This window comes from Vombatus ursinus, unplaced genomic scaffold (genome assembly GCF_900497805.2).
Source record: "Vombatus ursinus unplaced genomic scaffold, bare-nosed wombat genome assembly UNPS02015404.1, whole genome shotgun sequence".
NCBI classification, from domain to species: Eukaryota; Metazoa; Chordata; class Mammalia; order Diprotodontia; family Vombatidae; genus Vombatus; species Vombatus ursinus.
The window spans coordinates 3,334,752-3,354,130 of NW_020955182.1; the positions used below are offsets into that span (position 1 = coordinate 3,334,752).

Consider the following 19,379-nt stretch of genomic DNA (forward strand, 5'->3'; position numbering starts at 1 on the left):
CTTTTATTGTGTTATTTAAAATTCTCTCTCCAGCCTGGTCTCCTTCGTCTAGACGATTTCCTATTTCTCAATATCCTTTCTAAAGCGTGGCAGCCAACATGGACTATAGTCCTCATGGGTGTCCTGATTCAGGCAGAGTACATTCAGTGGGACGACTGCCTGTTCTGGCTGCAGTGCTTCTGTTCCAGCAGCCAAGGACCTCATTTGCTCCTGGGTCACTCTGTTGGCTTGTATTGAGCTTGGAGTTCACACCCTCTTCTTCCGCCATATCTGTCCCATTCTGTCCTTGTGCAGGTGATTTTTGAAATCCAAGTATAGGACTTTTCATTTATTCCTATTAAGTTTCACCCGACTGGTTTGGCCCATTGTTTCAGCCCATTGATTCTAGTAGATTCTATCATCCACTGTGTTCTCAGACCTCCACAGCATTATTAAGATGCTATAGATTTAATAACTATACAATCTAAGCCTTCTCCCAAGTCATTAATAAAAATGTTGAACAGAAAAGGGCCATGGATGGAGCCTTGTTTCACTTTGCCAGAGACATCCCTCCAGGTTGACGTCCATCCATTAATCACTACTGTTTCAACATCGTTATTCAACAAATTCTAAATTCACCAAACTATACTATTATTCAGCCCATAACTCTCCATTTCACCCATAAAGATCCAGCGAAAATCTTGTCAGATGAATTGTGGAAATCAGGCACTCAGCATCCTTAGAATCACCCTTTTCAATTTAACGACCCTGTCGAGGACAGAAATGAGATTAGACTGGTTAGGGTTGTTCTTCATGGGCCCGTGCTGGATTCTATTGATCCGCTAACTCTCTTTCTGACCACTCACAAACCAGCCCTTGAAGAATGTGGCCTAGAATCCTGCCAAAAATCAATATTCAGTCCACTGGCCTGTAGTTTGGAGAATTAACCTCCCGGTTTTTGAAAATCAGAGCAAGGCTTGCTTTTCTATACACCTTTCCTGTTCTTTCCAATTCTTCGGTGACAGTAGCTTAGCAATCACATTCACCAGTTGTTGGTTTTTTCCCCCCAGTATCAGATTCAATTCAATTTGATTCAACAGAATTGGCCTCAAGGAACTTACATTTTATTAGGAGCAAATGTTAGGATGAGAGATAACATGTATAGTGGAAAAAACTCTGGATATGGAGTCAGGACAATACTATCTCTGACACTCTCTGTGTGATTACAATTTCATCTTTCTCAATATCAGTTTCCTCATCTATAAATTGGGAGTAATGATAGGAACCTCACAGATTACCTTTATACTATCATAGGTAAGGATCAGTTGAGATTGTAACTTGCAGCCCAGTGCCACCACGCTCTGGGGTTCCATTCTTGGGGACTGATCCCAAATTAACATCTCGTGACCTGTTATGCCCTGTCCCATGGTTTATTCTTGGATAGTTCCGCATGGAGCTGAATTTAGGTTTCCACAGATGTAGAAACAGTGTCCCCAGCTCCTGCAAAGCAACAAGATGATTTCATCCTATAGATGGCACAGAAAACACTGGTAAAGGATTTGTAAGCGCCCATGAACAAATGCAGACCATACATCGAAGGACTCAGGGTAGCCCATAAACAATGATAGAATTCTTCTGCCGCTCTGGTTAGTCTTCCTAAGCTGCCTTAGACTTGGAACCACCTCTGGTTTTGGACTACGTAAGAAGGGCGATGCACTTGGGCCTGCTCCAATGCTCCAACATTTAAGTGAGTTTGTCTTTCAGCCAGCAAGAGTGGTTTCCCCGGGAGATCCCAGGAGACCCACCCCCAGAGCCCTTCAGAGGCAAACAGATATTCAGCTTTTTGATACTACTGAAGGCTTAGCTTTCCCCTTACCGTTGGCCGAACAATTCACTGTAATAAAGTACAAAGTCCAGACTCTTTGTTCCTCCATATGGTCGATATGTGTGAATACATTTGCCTCTGCCACGTGGCTCTGCTGAAAGGATCTTAGGAGTGGAGAAACCTGCCCTTGTCTTCCTTCCACCAGGATCTCTCCAGGTGAAAGGGGATAAAGGGGGAAAAAAATCTGGTTCCTCCTACAAGAACTCTAGCCTACCTACCAGTGCACCTTGAGGGGAGCCCCCATCAGTGAAATCCACCTCCAGAAGATGCCAAAGAAGGTCACCATATTCTCAGTAGGAATATACAATAAAAAAAAAAATCATATGCAAAGTTCAGCAGGTAAGCCCATCAAATTGATGGGGGAACTTCCTTCAACCAACCCCCTACATATGGTCCATGTAAAACCTGGCAGCATCCAATAAGTCAAATCCCCATTATCCGAGTATGAATTAGGTCCCTTGTAGAATTTTCCCTCCTGTGCAACATGGCAATCTCTATGTATTAAAAAAATGCGAATTCATTTCTCAGTCTTTCGTCAAAACATAATCGGAGAGACAGATCAGATTCCGCAGCAAAAATGATCTAATACATCCCAGAGCCAGCTAGCTCTGACCTTGACATTTCCCACTGTTTGGTGTCCTCTCTAATGCTGGTCTGCATCATTTGGGTGTGGATAATTGAGGATTGCTTATAGATGTATGTTAGAAGGAAGTGGGTGGACTGAGCCACATGTCTCTCTCCTCTCTACCCAGCTTGGCTATTCCAAGGATTAAGGAGCGTTCTGAGAAGGGAAGCCTGCTGAAGATGCTGGGAAAATCCTGGCTCCACCCTAGTCTTTTTATTGCCTTTGGGGAAGATAATGCTTTCAGCCTGACTCACCAGGAGAGCATGTGGGGAAGAGAGAATGGATTTATTTTATTAGGTGGGATCCCAGAGCTTGAAAGCAGCTTTGGGAAGGTGACCCTGAAAACCCAAGGGCCACAGCTGATTCATCCTTGGAGAAGACAGACAACAATTGTGATTTCCTCAGGAGATCCCAGTGGGCCTCACTCCAGAACCCCCAGGATGGAATCCCCCTAAGAAATGGAAACTTTGTCCTTGATCCTGACTTGGCAACTAAGAGACAATTTCATATTATTATTATCGTTGTTTGTTGTTGTTACCTAGCATTTACATAGGTTTTCAAGGCAAATGATAGTTGTCATCTTATTTGATCCTTACAACCAGTCTGTGTGATAGATGCTGTTGTCATTATCCCTTTATGCAGATGAGGAAATTGAGGCAAAAAGAGGTTAAGTAACTAGCCCATGGTTAAACAACTAGTAAGTGTCTGAGGAAGGATTTGAACTCAGGTCCTCCTGACTCCAGCTCTGGAGCTCTATCCACTGCATGACCTACCTGCCTCAGCTGTTTTGTGTATATACACAGTCCAAAAATTTAATTTCCTTGAGTATTAATCTCGTCTCTCCCATGATCCCAGAGCTCCTACATATTAGTTGTATGACTGTAGGGAAGCTTCTTACCCTCTCTGGGCCTCAGTTTCCTCATCTGTAACATGAGGGCATTGGTCTTGATGATCTCTGAGGTTTCCTTCAGCTCTGACACGCTATGTTTTAACATTCTGTGTTCAAACGTGTCTTCCGGGGCTGAGTTTTTGTGTCTGTTTCCAACATTCCATGTTCACTCCATGGCTTCTTCCAGTTCCATGATGTCAAGGAGATGCGTCTCCTCTCTGGGAGACCTTTGGGGCAGGGGGGTTGGAGTAGGGAGGAGGAAGGAGGGAGGATAGACAATTGTTGCTCTTAAAAGGGTTTTGGGGGCAGCTAGGTGGCGCAGTGGTTAGAGCACCGGCCCTGAAGTCAGGAGGACCTGAGTTCAAATCCGGCCTCAGACCAAACACTTGACACTTAGTATCTGTGTGACCCTGGGCAAGTCACTTAACCCCAATTGCCAAAAAAGGAAAAAAAAGTTTTTGTCTGATGAGACGCTGCATGAAGATCTCTAAAGTCCCTTCCTACTCAAAAATCTGCTTTCTTTGGAAGTTTGTCTCCTCCTTGCTGCACAAAACTCTTGATCCCCTGAGATGCTGGAGTTGGTAGTGAGCCCTAGTCACTGCAGTAGTTAACTGGGTTATAGCCTTGCCGATAAGCCTTACCAACCTTGTCAAGAAATCACAAAACCTCCTGGTTGGAAAAGATCTCAGAGGCCATCTCATTCAATGTGCAGCAGAACAAAAATGCTCTCTTCACTGTTTCTTCTGCACTACTTCACCTAGTTACTTACTGAGAAGACCTCCAGGGAGGCAAAACCTACTGTTTCCCATTCCATTTGAGGAAATCTATAATCAGGGGTGTGTTGGTAAAATGTTTTAATAGCTGGCTTTCTGGGGGAGGGGGGTGGTGTACTCAGCCTTTAAAGTTTAATCTGTATTGATAACATTTTCTCCATCTCTTTATTAAATCTAGACCAGGGGTAGGGAACCTGTGGCCTTGAGGCCATATGTGGCCCTCTAGGTCCTCAAGTGCGGCCATTTGACTGAATCCAAACTTCATAGAACACATCCCCTTAATAAAAGGATTTGTTCTGTAAAACTTGGACTCAGTCAAAAGGCCACACTCAAGGACCTAGAGGGCCACATGTGGCCTTGGGGCTGCAGGTTCCCCACCACTGATAGACATTAAAAAAAAATTAAGCCCTGATTTGTAGCATTGGCTGATTTCTGAGGTTTAAGGGCCCATGCTGGAAATTTAGCAATTGGCTCTGAGCTGGTGTGAGCTGGCTGCAGCACACCCCTAGCTGTAATTGTCAGGAAGTTGTTTCCCCTCATATCTTCTTCTCTGCAAGTCCCCCAGCACCGAAGAGAACAACACTATTCCCTCTCTTCATGACAGTCCTACCGCAACCTGAGAGTGCCCTCTCTCAGGGCCAGTCGTGTCTTAACTCTTTGTGATCCCATTTGGGGTTTTCTTGGCAAAGATGCTGGAGTGGTTTGCCATTTCCTTCTCCTGCTCATTTTATAGATGAGGAAACTGAGGCAGACAGGGTTGAGTAACTCGCCCAGGGTCACACAGCTAATGAGTGTCTGAGGCCAGATTTGAACTTAGGTCTTTCTGACTCCAGACCCAGGACTCTATCCACAGTGCCACCTAGGTGCCCTATGAGAGATCTCTAGGTCCTGCCTAAAAGTCACACTATCGGTAGCCGCCTACAGGGTGGCCACATGCGCGGCTGGGAAGCGGAGGGGGACATTGGTGGGTGAGAATGGAAGGAAAATGCTCGGGCGAGGGAAAGTTCCTCCAGTTCTCAGATTTCAGCAGCTGTGGGAAGCCTGGCTCTGTGGGAGTCGCACAGGACTCTCTTTTCAGAAGCTCCAATTTGACAGAGGAAGCAAAGCCCTTGATCTCAGATACCACTTAAATGGAGGAGAAAGGACATGCATCTGGACATAATTTGTACTCTGTTTGCCCAAGCTTGGGACACCCCAGGATATATGCTGCACCTCTCAAATGAGACTCCTTTGAAAGAGAAAAGTACATATAAGCACACGCTGAAAAATAGCACCAAATATAGGCTGCAGTTGGGTTTTATATAAGCCATATTTGGGAGAAAAAAAAGCCTGGCCTATTTTCAGACCAATAGAGTACTAATTTCAGTTCTGTGGAGCTAGCTGCATTCTAGGAGGGAGGGGTCAGGAGTAGAAGTGCTGGAAGGAACAGGGCAATTGGGGCGAGGTGGGATTAAGCTGGGGAGCCTTCCTGGCCCGAGGGGGAGGGCCAGGGGTTTAGAGGACTCCCTTCTCATTATCTCTGATTTGATGTTTCTAATCACCAGGCAGTTCTGGCTCTACATGGGCTCCAAACCCCTGGAAGAGGTGAACTAACTGGGAGGGCATTGCTGGCCAACATGGCCCAGGTCAAGTCAGTGGGGGTTTCCAATAGACTCTCGTAGAATGGTCACCCCTCCCTCTGTCAAACAGGGTAATGCACTTTTCGCAGTGGCTGGCACATGGCAAGGGCTCATTAATGAGGACTCGCTCCCTTCCCTCCCTTGCTTCCCTTGCTCCCATCTCCCTCCTCTGCTCTAGTGGCTCTCGACGGTTCCCCTCTTGTTCACCTTCATTGGAGGGAGGGAGGTTGGATCTACCTTTCCAAGGCATCGGGGGTTGCAAGTTCATAGAACCATAGACTTTTAGCCTGTAACTAAAAAGCCCTATAGGCTGGATGAAGATAACCTTCTCCAACCTTTTGGTATTGCAGATGTGAACATTGAGGCTCAGAGAAAAGGCATTTCTTGCTTAGGGCCATAGAGCAAATTAGTGGGACTACATTTAGGGTGAGGACTTCTCTAGCTAAAAAGGGGCACGAACCTGGACTTTCCGTCGGTCAACCAGTTTTTAGATAATTCTGTGGCAGAGACAAAGAATGAGGAGATCTGGGCCCTGTCCCTGGGGTAGAGATATTATTCCTTGTCCTTGTTTTTTGCTGGACATAGAACATCACCCTAAGGTAGCAACCACACCTTTTCTAAGCCAGCCCCCTCTGTGCTGCCCGCTTTCGCTCTCTCTTCTTTCCCCACTCCCCACACCCTCCCCATACCTCTCTTTTATCTCACAGTAATCTTCTGGCTAGAGTGACCACTCTGGATGAACCGTGTGGGTGGTAGCTCAGCTAGGTAGGCCTCTCAAGAGACTGGGTGCCCCATGTTGCCCTGTTACTTTTTGGTAGCCTAGTCATCATTTTGAGGCTACCTGTGACTCATTCCAGCTGTTCCATCATGAGCCCTCTTTTCTACTACACGTCCAGATCTTTCTCTACTTGTCCAGATCTTTTTCTAGTGTCCCATGACCTCCATCATATCTTTTACACATGGTTTACGTGCCATTGTCAGTAGCATGCTATGGCCTACTTACACCAACCAGACTTCTTTCCAGGGACCTTTAGGTCAACTGTATTCTTGACTCTTCCTAGATTCTGCTGTTCCATGATTCATAGCTATATAACATTACCAGGAGAATGTTAGTGTTTTTTTTCTTTTTTAAAGATGGGGTTTTGTATTAAGTACCTTGGAATTTCTGAAAGTTCTGCCCAATTTTCTAAATGCAGTCCTGTTCTCCTCTTCCTGTTCAATTCTGGGCCTGGTTCGCTTTCCCTGTGCCATGTCCATCCAATATACTTATCCCAATGGCCCAATTCGATAAGTTTTCTGTCTAACTATAAGATATTTTTAAACAACATGCATTCTTCATCCACTTGGTTTTTTCCGATGTGAAATGGCAGACCAGATCTCTTCTGAGTAACCATGGATGTCTGGTGAGGCCCTGTAGTGCCCTGGGGCTTGATGCAGAAAGTAAAATGTCATCCATAAAAAAGGGGCACTTAGAGAACAGAACTGTACATTATTAGGAAGATTAATCTGACAGCATGTGTAGGATGACTCAGAGTGAAGGAGAACCTGGGGGTGGGGAGAGCAGTGAGGAGTAAAACAGGCTGAGATGACGAGGGCTTCTGCTGGGATGGTGACTGTGGGAATGGGATGGAATGGGATGGATGGATGAATGGATGGATGGATGGATGGCGGGATGGATGGGAGGATGGGTGGGTGGAGGGATGGGTGGCTGGATGGACAGATGGATGATGATGATGATGATGATGATGATGATGATGATGATGATGATGATACAGAGGCAGCATGGTATAAGTGGATAGACAATCAGTTTCAGAGTCAAGAAGATCTGGGTTTAAGACCTGTTTCTTCTACATGCTGGCTATATTGGTAAATCACTTAACTTGTCAGTTAACCTGGTGGCAGAGAAGGTGCCCATCTGTATTGGGGGAGGGAGTTTTTTCATCTGAGAACTACCTATACTAATGAAATTCTGGGTCTAGGGTCTATTCCTTAATAACAATAATAGTACTTGACATTTATGTAGCACTTTAAGGTTTGAAATTTGATTTTCTGCATTATCTATTGCAGGGATTTTTAACTTTTTTTGTGTCAATGACTCCTTTGGTCATTTGGTGAAACTATGGATCCCCTTTCAGAACACTCCTCTAAAATACATAAAATACATAGGATTATAAAGAAAACCAATTTTGTTGAAACAAAGTTAATCAAAATATTAAAAAGTTCACAGCCCCCCAGGTTAAGAATCCTTGATCTGTATGCACAGTGCCTGGCACCTAGTAAGTACTTAATAAAATTATCTATCTGTCTCTGTCTGTCTTTCTATCTATCATCTCCTTATCTTTACAACGATCCTTAGAGGCAAGGGACAGTAGACATTATTGTTTCCATCCTATATCTGAGAAAAGTGTGGCTGAGAGAGATTGTGACTACTCATACAGCTAGTAAGTTGTGGGGACAAGATTTCTCCCATGTCCTTTGTTATCCCATGTCTGCCTTTCTCCCCCCTACACTGCACTGCCCTTTTGTATCTGAGTGATGGGTGTGAAAGGCATCGTAGAGCAAGAGGGGGCTTGGATTGGTGACTGGGTTGAGGGTGAGAGAAACTTGAAGGGAGAGGCAAGAACCAGAAGGGATTGTCTGAGACTCAGTCTGCTGATTTAAGATACAATCAAGGTTGTTCCTTTATTAACCCTGGGGTGAGGCTAGGGATGCCTGGGAGGGAATCCTAAAGGAAACAGCGGCTTTTCCTCCACTTGGAGGTGGTCCCTGCCTTATCAGGCAGGATGTGGTGTCAGCCAAGGAAACAGTCATGAATGGAGAGGGAGAGATGGCTGGCTTGAATGGTTCTGCAGCATCCGGCTTTTGAACAAGAGGTGTCTGGGAGGAAGTGGGCTAGTGATTAGGCTTTTCCGGCCTTGGACACCTGGACGGCGAGCTGGCCCCTCAGACTCCTAAGTTGATCCCAGCTGACTCAGCCACTTAGGTTCCCATGCCTGCATGATTAGTATTGGTAGGAGCTGATCAGTATTGGTCTCTGTTGATTGGTACCAGTCCCTGGTGATTTGAGTTAAGCGGTAAAGGGGTATCTCCACTTAGAAGAAAAGCAGTTCCTGCTTGTTGTCATTTCATCCCTGCTCTGGGGGATTGAGGATGGCCCTCAGATCTGTGGCATCAGCAGCTACGTGGGTACAGTGGCTTGAGAGCCAAGTGTGGAGTTAGAATAGACCTGAATTCAAATCCAGCCTCTGACACTTACTAGCTGTATGACCCTAGGCAAGTCACTTAACCTCTTCCTGTCTCAGTTTCTTAATCTGTAAAATGTGGATAGCACCTACCTCCCAGGATTGTTGTGGAGGTAAAAATGGGATAAAAACTTTAAAGTGATATATTATTATCATTATTAATCACCCGAACATAGCAAACAGCATGGGACTTGGAGCTAGGATGCTACATTCTCTTCCCAACTTTATCCTTGACTTGCTGTATGGCCTTGAGAAAAGGTCTTCCCTCCCTATCTCTGAGCTCCTTTGGGGGTGGGATGTGGTGGTGTTGGTGGGGGAGAGGAGGGTATGGTTTCCAAACGCAGCCCCTGGTCTGGAGGTTCCAGTCAAACCACATAGAACCCAGAGTCCTCTGGAAGCAAGATTCTGAGATCAGCTAATGACAGCCCTCGGATTCACTGGAACTAATCTAGTCTCAGAATGGCCGGTTTCTGATTCCATTCGTTTGTTACAACCAATTCTTGACCAGGTTTTAGGGAAGTAGCTTTTAATATTCTTTTATTATTTCCCTTCTGGAGGGAGAGCCGGATGTCATTAAAGCAGGGGAAATAGCTAGCTTCCTTTCCATCCAGCTCCATTGGGTAGCTTTGGGAAGGAATGGGAGTCTTTTCCTTCCTTCTCCTTCCCCCACCCCTGAGCCTTTCCCAGAAGCTGCTGCTGGGGTTGTGTGCATGTGTGTGTGTGTGTGTGTGTGTGTGTGTGTGTAAGAGATCTGCCTCTGTTTGTCACCTGGTTGGGGGGTGGGGCAGTGCTCTGCCCGTTCTAGTCTTTTCCTTGTTGAATCATCCACAGTTCACCTAAACATTTTAGATCTCAGGCCTATAAAGGAGATTATTATCAAGCCCCCCTTGTAGGTTTCTCCCAAGTCTTCTACCCTACCTGGAAAATGCTAGCCCTGGAGCCTCTGGGAGCCTCTTCTCCTGGCCTGTGGCCCAAGCCCTTTAGAGTTGGCTGGGGAAGAAACTACACCTAATTCAGCAAATAATTATTAAGAATTAACTATGAGAAGTAGCATAGCATAGTGTACAGAGGGGTGGCCTTGGAGCCAGGAAGACTTGGGCTCGAGTCTCACCTTTGACGGACTGGCCTGTGACCTTAGATAAGCCATTTAACTTCTCAGTGCTCTAGGCATCTCTCTAAGAACAAATGGAGGCCTGTGAGAGACTTCACAGACCATGAGTTCAATTTTTCAGTTGAGGAAGCCCAGGCCTAGGGAAGTTAGGAGACATATCCAAGGTCACGTGGCTAGTAGGGGTCAGAGGCAGGATCAGTTGCTGATCTGTGCTGAAGGTGTTTTCTCACTGGGAGTTCGCAGTAAAATCCCAGGTCTCCTTTTCCCCCAAAATGTGCAAGTCTCCATACTGGTATTGGAGGTACCAATAAAAATGACACGGGCCCTGTCCTTGACAAGTTTACCATCTACTATGTAGTAGGTGAGGTTGGGGGTGGAATTTACAGAGAGAAGCTTAATTTGCCATGAGGTAGGATATGAGGTGGAAAGAGGAAAGGCATATTTCTCTAGCCAGGGGTGGGGAACCTATGGCCTGAAGGTCACATGTGGCCCTCTGGATCCTCAAGTGTGGCCCTAATCCTCAGTCAAAGGACCATGAAAGTCAGAGGGCCACACTTGAGGACCCAGAGGGCCACACTTGAGGACCCGGAGGGCCACGTGTGGCCTCGAGGCCGAAGGTTCCCCACCCCTGCCCTAGGAAGATTTGAGGAGGAAAATCAACGGACCGTCACAGTAGCCCTGTGGTTCATCTCCTTATGTGCGGTGCCTCCCCAACTCTGACCTGTCTTCTCAGCTGCCAAAGAGATCTTTCTAAAGTGCAGGCCAGACCATGTCACCCACTACTCGATAAACTTCATTGGCTCCAGGAGATACCCTCTAGATCCAATCCAAAATCCTCTTGACATTTAGAGCCCTTCATTATTTGGCCCCTTCCTGCTCCCAGTCTTCTTATGCTTTCCTCCCCTCTTTATTTTCTAGGTCATATTCTGCTTATCTGATAAACCATTCTGCAAGGAAGGACAGTGGTTGATAAGGGAGCAATAATGGTGTATAATCCCTTCCAAGGGCATCTGTATTTAACAGGGGTCTCCCAGAGACATGCTCTTAGCCAAAGGCATGATGCTCTCATGGTGGAATTTCAGCCTGAATAGGCAGGGTAGTAGGAGAAGGGTGTTTATTTATCACCTGTTTATTCATTTGTTTGTTTATTCATTCATTCACTTATTCATTCAAATATCCAATTAATTAATCAATAAAGGAATTAACTGGGAGAGAGGGAAGAACTCACTAGGGTCCTTCGCATCATTCCTTCCTTCAAATATTAGCCTTTCTATAGTCAAGGTTTGCAAACCACTTGCAGGATGTGATCTCATTTGATCTTCACAAACCCCCGGGAAGTTGATGCTATAACTACCCCCATTTTAAAAATGGGGAAATTGAGGCATAGAGGGGTTAAGTGACTTGTCCAGGGTTGAAAGCATCTGAGACTGGATTTGAGCTCAGGCCTTTCTGACTCCAGCATTCTAACTTCCACACCACCTCGTTGCCTCAGATAAGTTAGATCCCCAGCCTTGCCAGGTAAGGGGGTAGGGTGCTGAGGATGCTGCTGTTTCTAATCTAATAATGATTACACCCATTTCCGTAGCAGTTTAAAGTTCACTAAGAATGTTCCTCACAACAACCCTGTGAAGTAGGCCACTGCAAATATTATTATTCCCATTTTACAGATGAGGGAACTGAGGCTCGGGTAAAGTGATTTGCCCAAGGTTACACAGCCAAGAAGTGTTGGTAGTGGGATTAGAAGCAGGTTCTCCTGGCTCTGAGTTCATCTATTTTGCTGCTATAGTGTCCTGTGTCCAAGCAGAGTGCTTGGAGATCCCTAGGACAGGGAGAAGAGTGGAGACTAAAGCCTTTCTGGGAAGATGGGAAGACATCCCTTGGATTCTGACCAGTACAAGATGGGCTTCCTTGTTGCAGGATACGCCTGGACTCTCCCCCTATGGTTGCTTCTCTGCAGAGAGTAAATTCTGGGCCAGGCATCTCTGAGCAGGCTGTTCCAGAGACAGGACAAACCATTGCCTCTCCCTTTTGCTGGGGGGTGGGGAGGATGGAGTGGTGAGGCCAGGAAAAGAAATTGGGGCTTTTACAGGGAATGGGGAGGCAAGTGCGAGATGACTTGGTGGATGAAATACAGCATGACTCATCCTCCAAGATAACACTGTTGAGCTTCTACCACAAGCTCAAGCTTGTTGGGTGAAGAAATGACTGTCCTGGGAGAAACTGAGGCTGAGACATGCCCTGGGGTCTGCCTTGGATCTGACCTTGAGCCTCTGATGCCCTCCACAGGACTCTCCTTATCAGTCCTTTGCTTGTAGTATTCAATCTCAGACAGCCACTGATTACACAGTGTGGTGGAAATCACCCTGAGATGACCCAGCTGCCCCAAATGTCTGCCCTGCTGGCCTCCCACGGTGTCTAAAATTCTACTAGTAGAGATTCATTCCCCTGAGTTTAGCATCACCCCTTCCAGGCTGCTTTTTAAAAACTCAAGCATCCTTGGGAAAGGAAAAGAAATGATTCAACAAGTTAAAGATGAGCTAAAACAACAACATGGTTGCAGTTTTCGATGGCATGAATACAGTCGCGCTGTCCAATGCGAGGGAGGCGATAGCCTGGCTATCTGGTCTGCCCTGGGAAGGCTGCATCTTGAGGATACTGTTCATTTCTGGCCACCACATTTCAGGGCAGACTTTGAGTAAACAGATGAACTTGCCCAAGATAATGTTCAAGTGTGCCACATGAGAATCATTTCAAGTAACCAGAGAAGGGAAGATGCAAGGGAGACATGAGAGCGGTATTCAAGTAACTGTTGGGCCATCTGTTGTGAGGAAGAGGGTCAGACCCGTATTGTGTGAAGTCGCCGAGATGTCGATTTTGGGCTCAGTGTTGGGCACAACTTCCTAATGATCTAATGCTGTCCAAGAATGGAATAGGCTGCTTCTAGAGGGGTGGGGTCCTCTTTCACTGGGGGCTCTTTGAGCAGAGGCTAGATAACCACTTTTTATAGCCAATGGGGTGGGAGTGGAGATTCCTGATGACCTCATTTAGAATTGGAAGGGGCTTTAGAAATCTCCTAGTCCAATCCCCTCATAAAAAAAAATTAGAAATTTTTTAAATAAAAAAAATTTCAGTTTACAAGCATTTATTTTCTCTCTCATGTGGAGTCTGTCACCTCTCTGTCAGGAGGTAAAACCTATTCATTTTACAGATGAGGAAACTACAGAATGCCCAGAGTTGGGCAGTGACTTGCCCAAAGTCACACATCCATTTAGTAAGTGGCAGATCTGGAGGTGCTTTGACCCTGAATGCATGGCTTCTCTCTCCTCCTCTCCTCACAGACTTGATGCATAATCCCTATAGTAAGCTCTTTATAAACTCTGTCTGTGTCTCTCTTTCTGCCTCTCTCTCTCTGTATCTTTCTGTCTCTCTCTGTCTTTGTGTCTCTGTCTCTGTCTGTCTCTTGTCTGCCTGTCTCTCCCCCCCCCCCCACCTTTTTTCTCTGAGATTCTAGAATGAGTTGTTTCTGGACTGGGGGTGCTGGAGGGGTGCTGGAGAGACAAGCAGGCTGCCCCCTTTCCCCTCCCAATCCCTGCGCTTGCTCTCAGGCCCCCTTCCAGGGTTCGCTCAGATCTAGTGCATTCTGTAGGGAAAGTGCTCTTCACTGCGGTGCCTCTCCCCAGCCCTCACACTGTTGTTGAGGTGGCGCATTGAAAGTGGGTCTCCATCCAAGCCAGGCTGCACCAAATGAGGCCTGCTTTACCTGGGCCCTCCTATGTCACTGGAACCGTCAACAGGAGGAGGCGGAGAGTGATGGCTCCTGGGGAGCGTGCCAGCAACATCCAGGCTGCCTGCCTCCCCAGCAGAAGGTGCCGAGGCTCGGCCCCCTCCTCCCTCCCACCCCTCTCTCCCTGGAGGAGAGATGCCTGCACTGTCAGAATCCTGCATCTGCTCTGGCTCCTGGACTTGGGAGATGGGCTCCTGACAGGCCCCACTTGGCTTTTCTCCTATGTGCTTTTGCCAGGCTCAGGGCCTGCAGATCCAGGGACTCAGCATGCATAGTTCCCAGAGGAGGGATGGCTTAGGGTGAGGAACTACCTGCCTGAAAACTGGGGAGCTTCCCCCAGAGTTCAATCCGGGATCACTGAAGCCAAACAAATTTTTTTTGGACTTATGATTTTATAGGCGTATGAAGTATCCAGTGAGGAAGTCCTTATGCCAGTGTATATCTGCACCTCTGCCACCATGTTTGACCTTAAGATAATAGGATATTGGGGCAACTAGGTTGCAAAGTGGATAGAGCAGAGTCAGGAGGAACTGAGTTCAAATCAGGCCTCAGACACTTGACACTAGCTGTGTGACCCTAGGCAAGTCACTTAACCCCAATTGTCTCACCAAAAAAAAAAAAAGATTATAGGATTTTTTTTTTTTAACTAGAAGGGACATTAGAGCTATCCCCTTCATTTTACAGATGAGAAAAATGAGGCACAGAGAGTGATTGACAGTTGCTTGGGGAACCTTGAGAATAATACTAATAATAGTTAACATTTATGTCTTATATATACATTATCTCATTTAGTCACAAAACTGTGAGGTAGGTGTTATATTTATCCCCATTTCTATAGATGAGCAAATTGATGCTAAGGGACTCATTCAGGTTAGCAGGCACCTGAGTTAGTATTTGAACTCAGGTTTTCCTAACTCCAGTCAAATGACTTGCCAAGGGTCACACAGCCATTATATGTCAGAGGCAGTACTTGAACCCAGATCTTCTTAACTATGAGACCAGCTCTCCATTTCAGGTAGACATAAGGATTTTGATCTCCTGGACAGCCAACCTTTCTCCAACCTTGGCAGATCCCCAGCCCTTTGGCTCCAACCTGCCTTGCAGGCCAGCTGCTCTGGGAGCCAGCCCTTTCCCAGCCCGATTTGGGCCTCTGCTGCTTACTCAGACCAGCCCCACCAAGCCAAGCTCCCTGGGCCCTTCTCTGCCAGAACCAGGAAGCTTTGCCTTGGAGGGGGAGGAGGCCCCTGGGGGCTAAGGGTTGGGATTGCTACATATGGGGAGAATGGTGGTCAGGGGACTAACAGGGATGGTGTGTGGAGCCATAGGAGAGGAGGTGCTGATTGGTAGCCCGGTGACCCAGTGGATAGAATGCCATCCTGGAGTCAGGAAGACACCCACTGTAATCCTCCCTTGGACACTTGTGACCCTGGGCACATCCCATGATTCTTCTCAGCCTCAGTTTCCTTATCTATCAAATGAGGATAATAGTATCACCTGACAGGGTTGTTGTAAGGATCATAGAAGATACCATATGTAAGACTCTTTGCAAACCCTGAAGCACTATATATACATGATGTAAAAGCTGTTGCTGTTGTTGTTATCATCGTTATCATTATCACCCCCATTTCTGCTAGATGTTGGGAGGCAAACTCAACCCTGAGGAAAATTTTGTCCATTTAATTCAACACATACTTATTAGATGCCTGGTAGGGCCCTTCCAGATCATGTGTACAAGGCAACAGAGATAAAGAACAGGACAGTCTCTGTTCTCAGGGAGCTCACATCCTCTGGCTTGTGGGGGCTTCTAGACCAGAGGGCCTGCAGCTGCCAGTGATCTCCTAGGCTGGCTGTTGGTAGTGAGGAATGGGGGTTTGGCTTCCTGGCTTTGGGCAAGGTTGCAGTTTATAGGTTGTTGGAACATGTGTGAGGTGGTGGTGGTTATGGTGATGGTTATGGTGATGGTGATGGGTGTGTGTGTGTGTGTGTGTGTGTGTGTGTGTGTGTGTGTGTTGGGGATGAGGAGTTCGACAGGGATATTCAAAGTCTCCTGAGGCCCCTAGTTTCACTTCTTCTTCTTTCTCAGTCCAGGGTAGCCTGTAGAGGTGTGGATCCTGGCCTAGCCCGAGCCTTGCCTGGCCCAGAAGATGCTGTGGCCATCTGTGCTGGGCCCAGGAATTGGAGTCTTGCTGCTACTTGGCATGACAGGTGAGGCCAATGGCATGACAGGTGAGGGCGAGGGGGGAAAGAGAATCCTGGACCTTTGGGAGGATGGGGTGAGAATGAAAGATTGTGAGTTCCTGTTGGACAGGGGGCTATGGCTTCTCTCCCCTTTTATTGCCTACAGCACTGAACAGGAAGCCTTACACGTAGCAGGTGCTTAGTAAAATGTTAGCCTTGCACAGTGGTGACCTTGGACAGGTCAGGAAGACCTTGGTTCCAATCCTCCCATGCTTATTAGGTGCATGACCCTGGGTAAATCACTTAACTTCTCTTACCTGTATGATGGGGATAATTATATGCTCGTAACCACCTACTGGGATTTTCCTAAGAATTAAACAAGGTAATATATGTAAAGGGTTTTGCAAATTTCAAAGTATTCTCTATGTCTTAGTTGTGCTATGTAAATATCTTATGATCATTAAAAAGCAGTTGGAAAAATGGATAGTGAGCTGTCCTTGAGGCCAGGAAGACTTGGGTTTAAGGCTGGTTTCTGACCCATGCTGGCTCACTGGGGGCAAGCCATTTCTCTCCCGGGGCTCTGGGCATCCCTGAGTACAAGGTGCCGAGGGAGAAGGTGTTTCCTCCCCGGAAGTTCCTGTACCAGTAACATCATAGGCCGCAGTACTAGCATTAGCTTCATAGGATGGATTGCCCTGAATTGAGGGAGAAACAACAGATTTGTATCACAGAGCTCCCCATCCAGTCCCTTAACCAGCTCTGAGTGGTTCACTGCAGACCTGTAGTCTTGTCTAAGCTTTTAGTGTCCCCTGGTGGTGGAAGAGGGAATGAGATGGTCTTGCAGCTTTCCCAGGGCCCCCTCCTCCTTCCCACACTCTCTCCCTGGAGGAGAGATGTCTACACTGTCAGAATACTACATCTGCTCTGGCTCCTGGACTTGGGAGATGGGCTCCTGGCAGGCCCCTCTTGGCTTTTCTCCCGTATGCTTTTGCCAGGCTCAGGGCTTGGGGATTCAGGGACTCAGGATATGTAGTTCCCAGGAGTTCAGGATATGTAGTTCCCAGGAGTCTGATTCCACATGGGTGCCCCTGAAGAATGTTTGTTAAATGTTTCTCTATGTTGGGAATGGGGAGAGACCCTTCCCCTCTTCAGGTGCCTGAAGAACAGAGGATGGGGGACACTGGGAAAACCTTGAGGTTGCCCACACTTCTTTCCCTATCTCCTGTTTCCCCACCCCCTCCAGCCCCAGGCAGTGGGACTCATTCTCTATTTGGGGCACAATGGAAAGACCACTGGAGTCTCGGAAGACCCGAGTTCAAATTCTACTTTTTTGGCTTACCACTGGGTGACTTTGGACAAGCCATCTCCCCACTCTGGGCCTGAGTTTCCCCTTCTATAAAGTGAGGTTGGATTTGAGGCCCTTCCAGCTCTGAAGAAGAAAGCTGGGTAGAGCCCTTCGGTGGGACAAGGGAGTAGTGGGGGCCATATCCTCTGGACCCCATCATCTCTGCCTCCTTCCTAGACAAGCCCCAAATCACAGCCAAATTGTTTGGTGAGCCTAAGCCCGAGAGGGCCAATTCTGGACTCTGGGTTCTGGGGACCAGGCCCTGGGCCGATATGTTTCTGTCTCAGACATAGGTAAGGAGAGGTGAGTGTTGGAGATAAGATCATAGATTTAAAACTGGAAAGGACTTTGGAAGTCACGTAGCCCAACCCCTTCATCTTACAGTCAAAGAGGCAACGTGATTTACAAAAACACATCACTAATAACTGTTAGGCAGCCTGAACCTCAGTCCTCTGTCTCCAAATCCCTTGCTTTTTCTATCACTTTCTACTGCCTGTTAGGAAATTCAAAGGAGTTTGTCTGCTTTTAGAACAGAATTAAAAGGGCAGAGGGGGGCAGGAAGTGGGCAGCAGGGTAAGGAATCAGGAGGGAAGGGCCAGCATGGGGCAGAGACCATGCACTGGTCCTTGCTCAGGCTCAGATGCCAGAGGGGTCCTGGGAAGGGTCTCCAGGAAGAGCTCAAGGCTTGGTAGCCAGCCCTCTTGTTTCCCCCCCTGCCCTCCAGGTTCAGTGGAGATAGTGGTCCCCGATGACCCCGTGGTGGCCCTAGTGGGCTTGGATGCCACCTTGCCTTGCTCCTTCCTGCCTGGCCCCAACTTCACCCTGGCCCAGCTCAGCCTCATCTGGCAGCTGACGGACACCAAGCGGCTGGTGCATAGCTTCAGTCAGGGCCAGGACCAGCTGGCTGACCAGGGCAGTGCCTACACCAACCGGACCGCCCTCTTCTACGACCAGCTGGCCCAAGGCAACGTCTCCCTCCTGCTCCGCCGGGTGCACATCGCTGACGAGGGCAGCTTCACCTGCTTTGTGCAAATCCAACATTACAGCAGCGCTGCTGTCAGCCTGCAGGTGGCTGGTGAGACCAGGGGAAACACAGTAGGGAGGTGGGCTCCATCCTCACAGTCTCTAAATAGGGCTTCTTAATTCAGAGTCTGTGAAATTTTAAAAAGTATTTTGATAACTATTTCAATATGATTGGTTTCCTCTGTAAGCCTTTGTGTTTTGTTGTATGCATTTAAAAAACATTATTCTGAGGAGTTGGTGGTGGTGGGGGGGGGCTTCAGTAGATTGCAAAAGGACTGCAGGACAAAATTGTTTAGAATTCTTACTTTAAAGTTTCTCCTCCCGATCTGCGCTATCCTTACCCTAGGCTATCCCAGCCTCCTGGCTGTGTATCCGCAGGACCCTTCCCTGATCCCTAATCCATGCCCTCTGCCCTCCCCCAGCGTCCTACTCCAAGCCCAGCATGACTCTGGAGCCCAGCAAGGACCTGAAGCCAGGAGACACAGTAACCATCACCTGTTCCAGCTACGGTGGCTACCCAGAGGCTGAGGTGATCTGGCGGGATGGTCAGGGGGGCGTCCTGGCTGGCAACGTGACGACCTCCCATCTGGCTAACTCAGAGGGGCTTTTTGATGTGCTCAGCGTGCTGAGGGTCACGCTGGGGGCCAATGGCACTTACAGCTGCCTGGTGAGGAACACGGTGTTACAGGAAGAGGCCTCTGGCTTTGTCATCATCACAGGTCAGTGGGCAGGCAGGGCATGACCCGGGGCAGGAGGGGCAGCGCTAGGGTTGGGGCAGGTTCAATCTCCTCTGCCCCTTTGGACCAGACATCTCTAATTTTGACTCTCTAGGGCGGGGGGGGGGGGCAGCCATTTCGAAACAACCCTTCAGTCTAGTAGAGTGGACGGAGGGCCAGCCTTGGGATCAGGAAGCATGGAGTTTGGAT

The 19,379-nt window shown here is 47.6% G+C and overlaps 1 protein-coding gene across 1 annotated transcript in view; it reads left to right on the forward strand.

Moving 5' to 3' along the window:
- The window catches only part of CD276 (CD276 molecule), a 45,402-nt gene that overhangs the window by 10,841 nt on the left and 15,182 nt on the right, over positions 1-19,379 (forward strand). The window contains exons 2-4 of the mRNA XM_027847415.1: positions 15,991-16,112; positions 18,155-18,505; positions 18,876-19,172. Of these exons, the coding sequence (XP_027703216.1) occupies positions 16,052-16,112; positions 18,155-18,505; positions 18,876-19,172 (709 nt within the window). The 5' untranslated portion in view covers positions 15,991-16,051. The remainder of the gene's footprint in view (positions 1-15,990; positions 16,113-18,154; positions 18,506-18,875; positions 19,173-19,379) is intronic.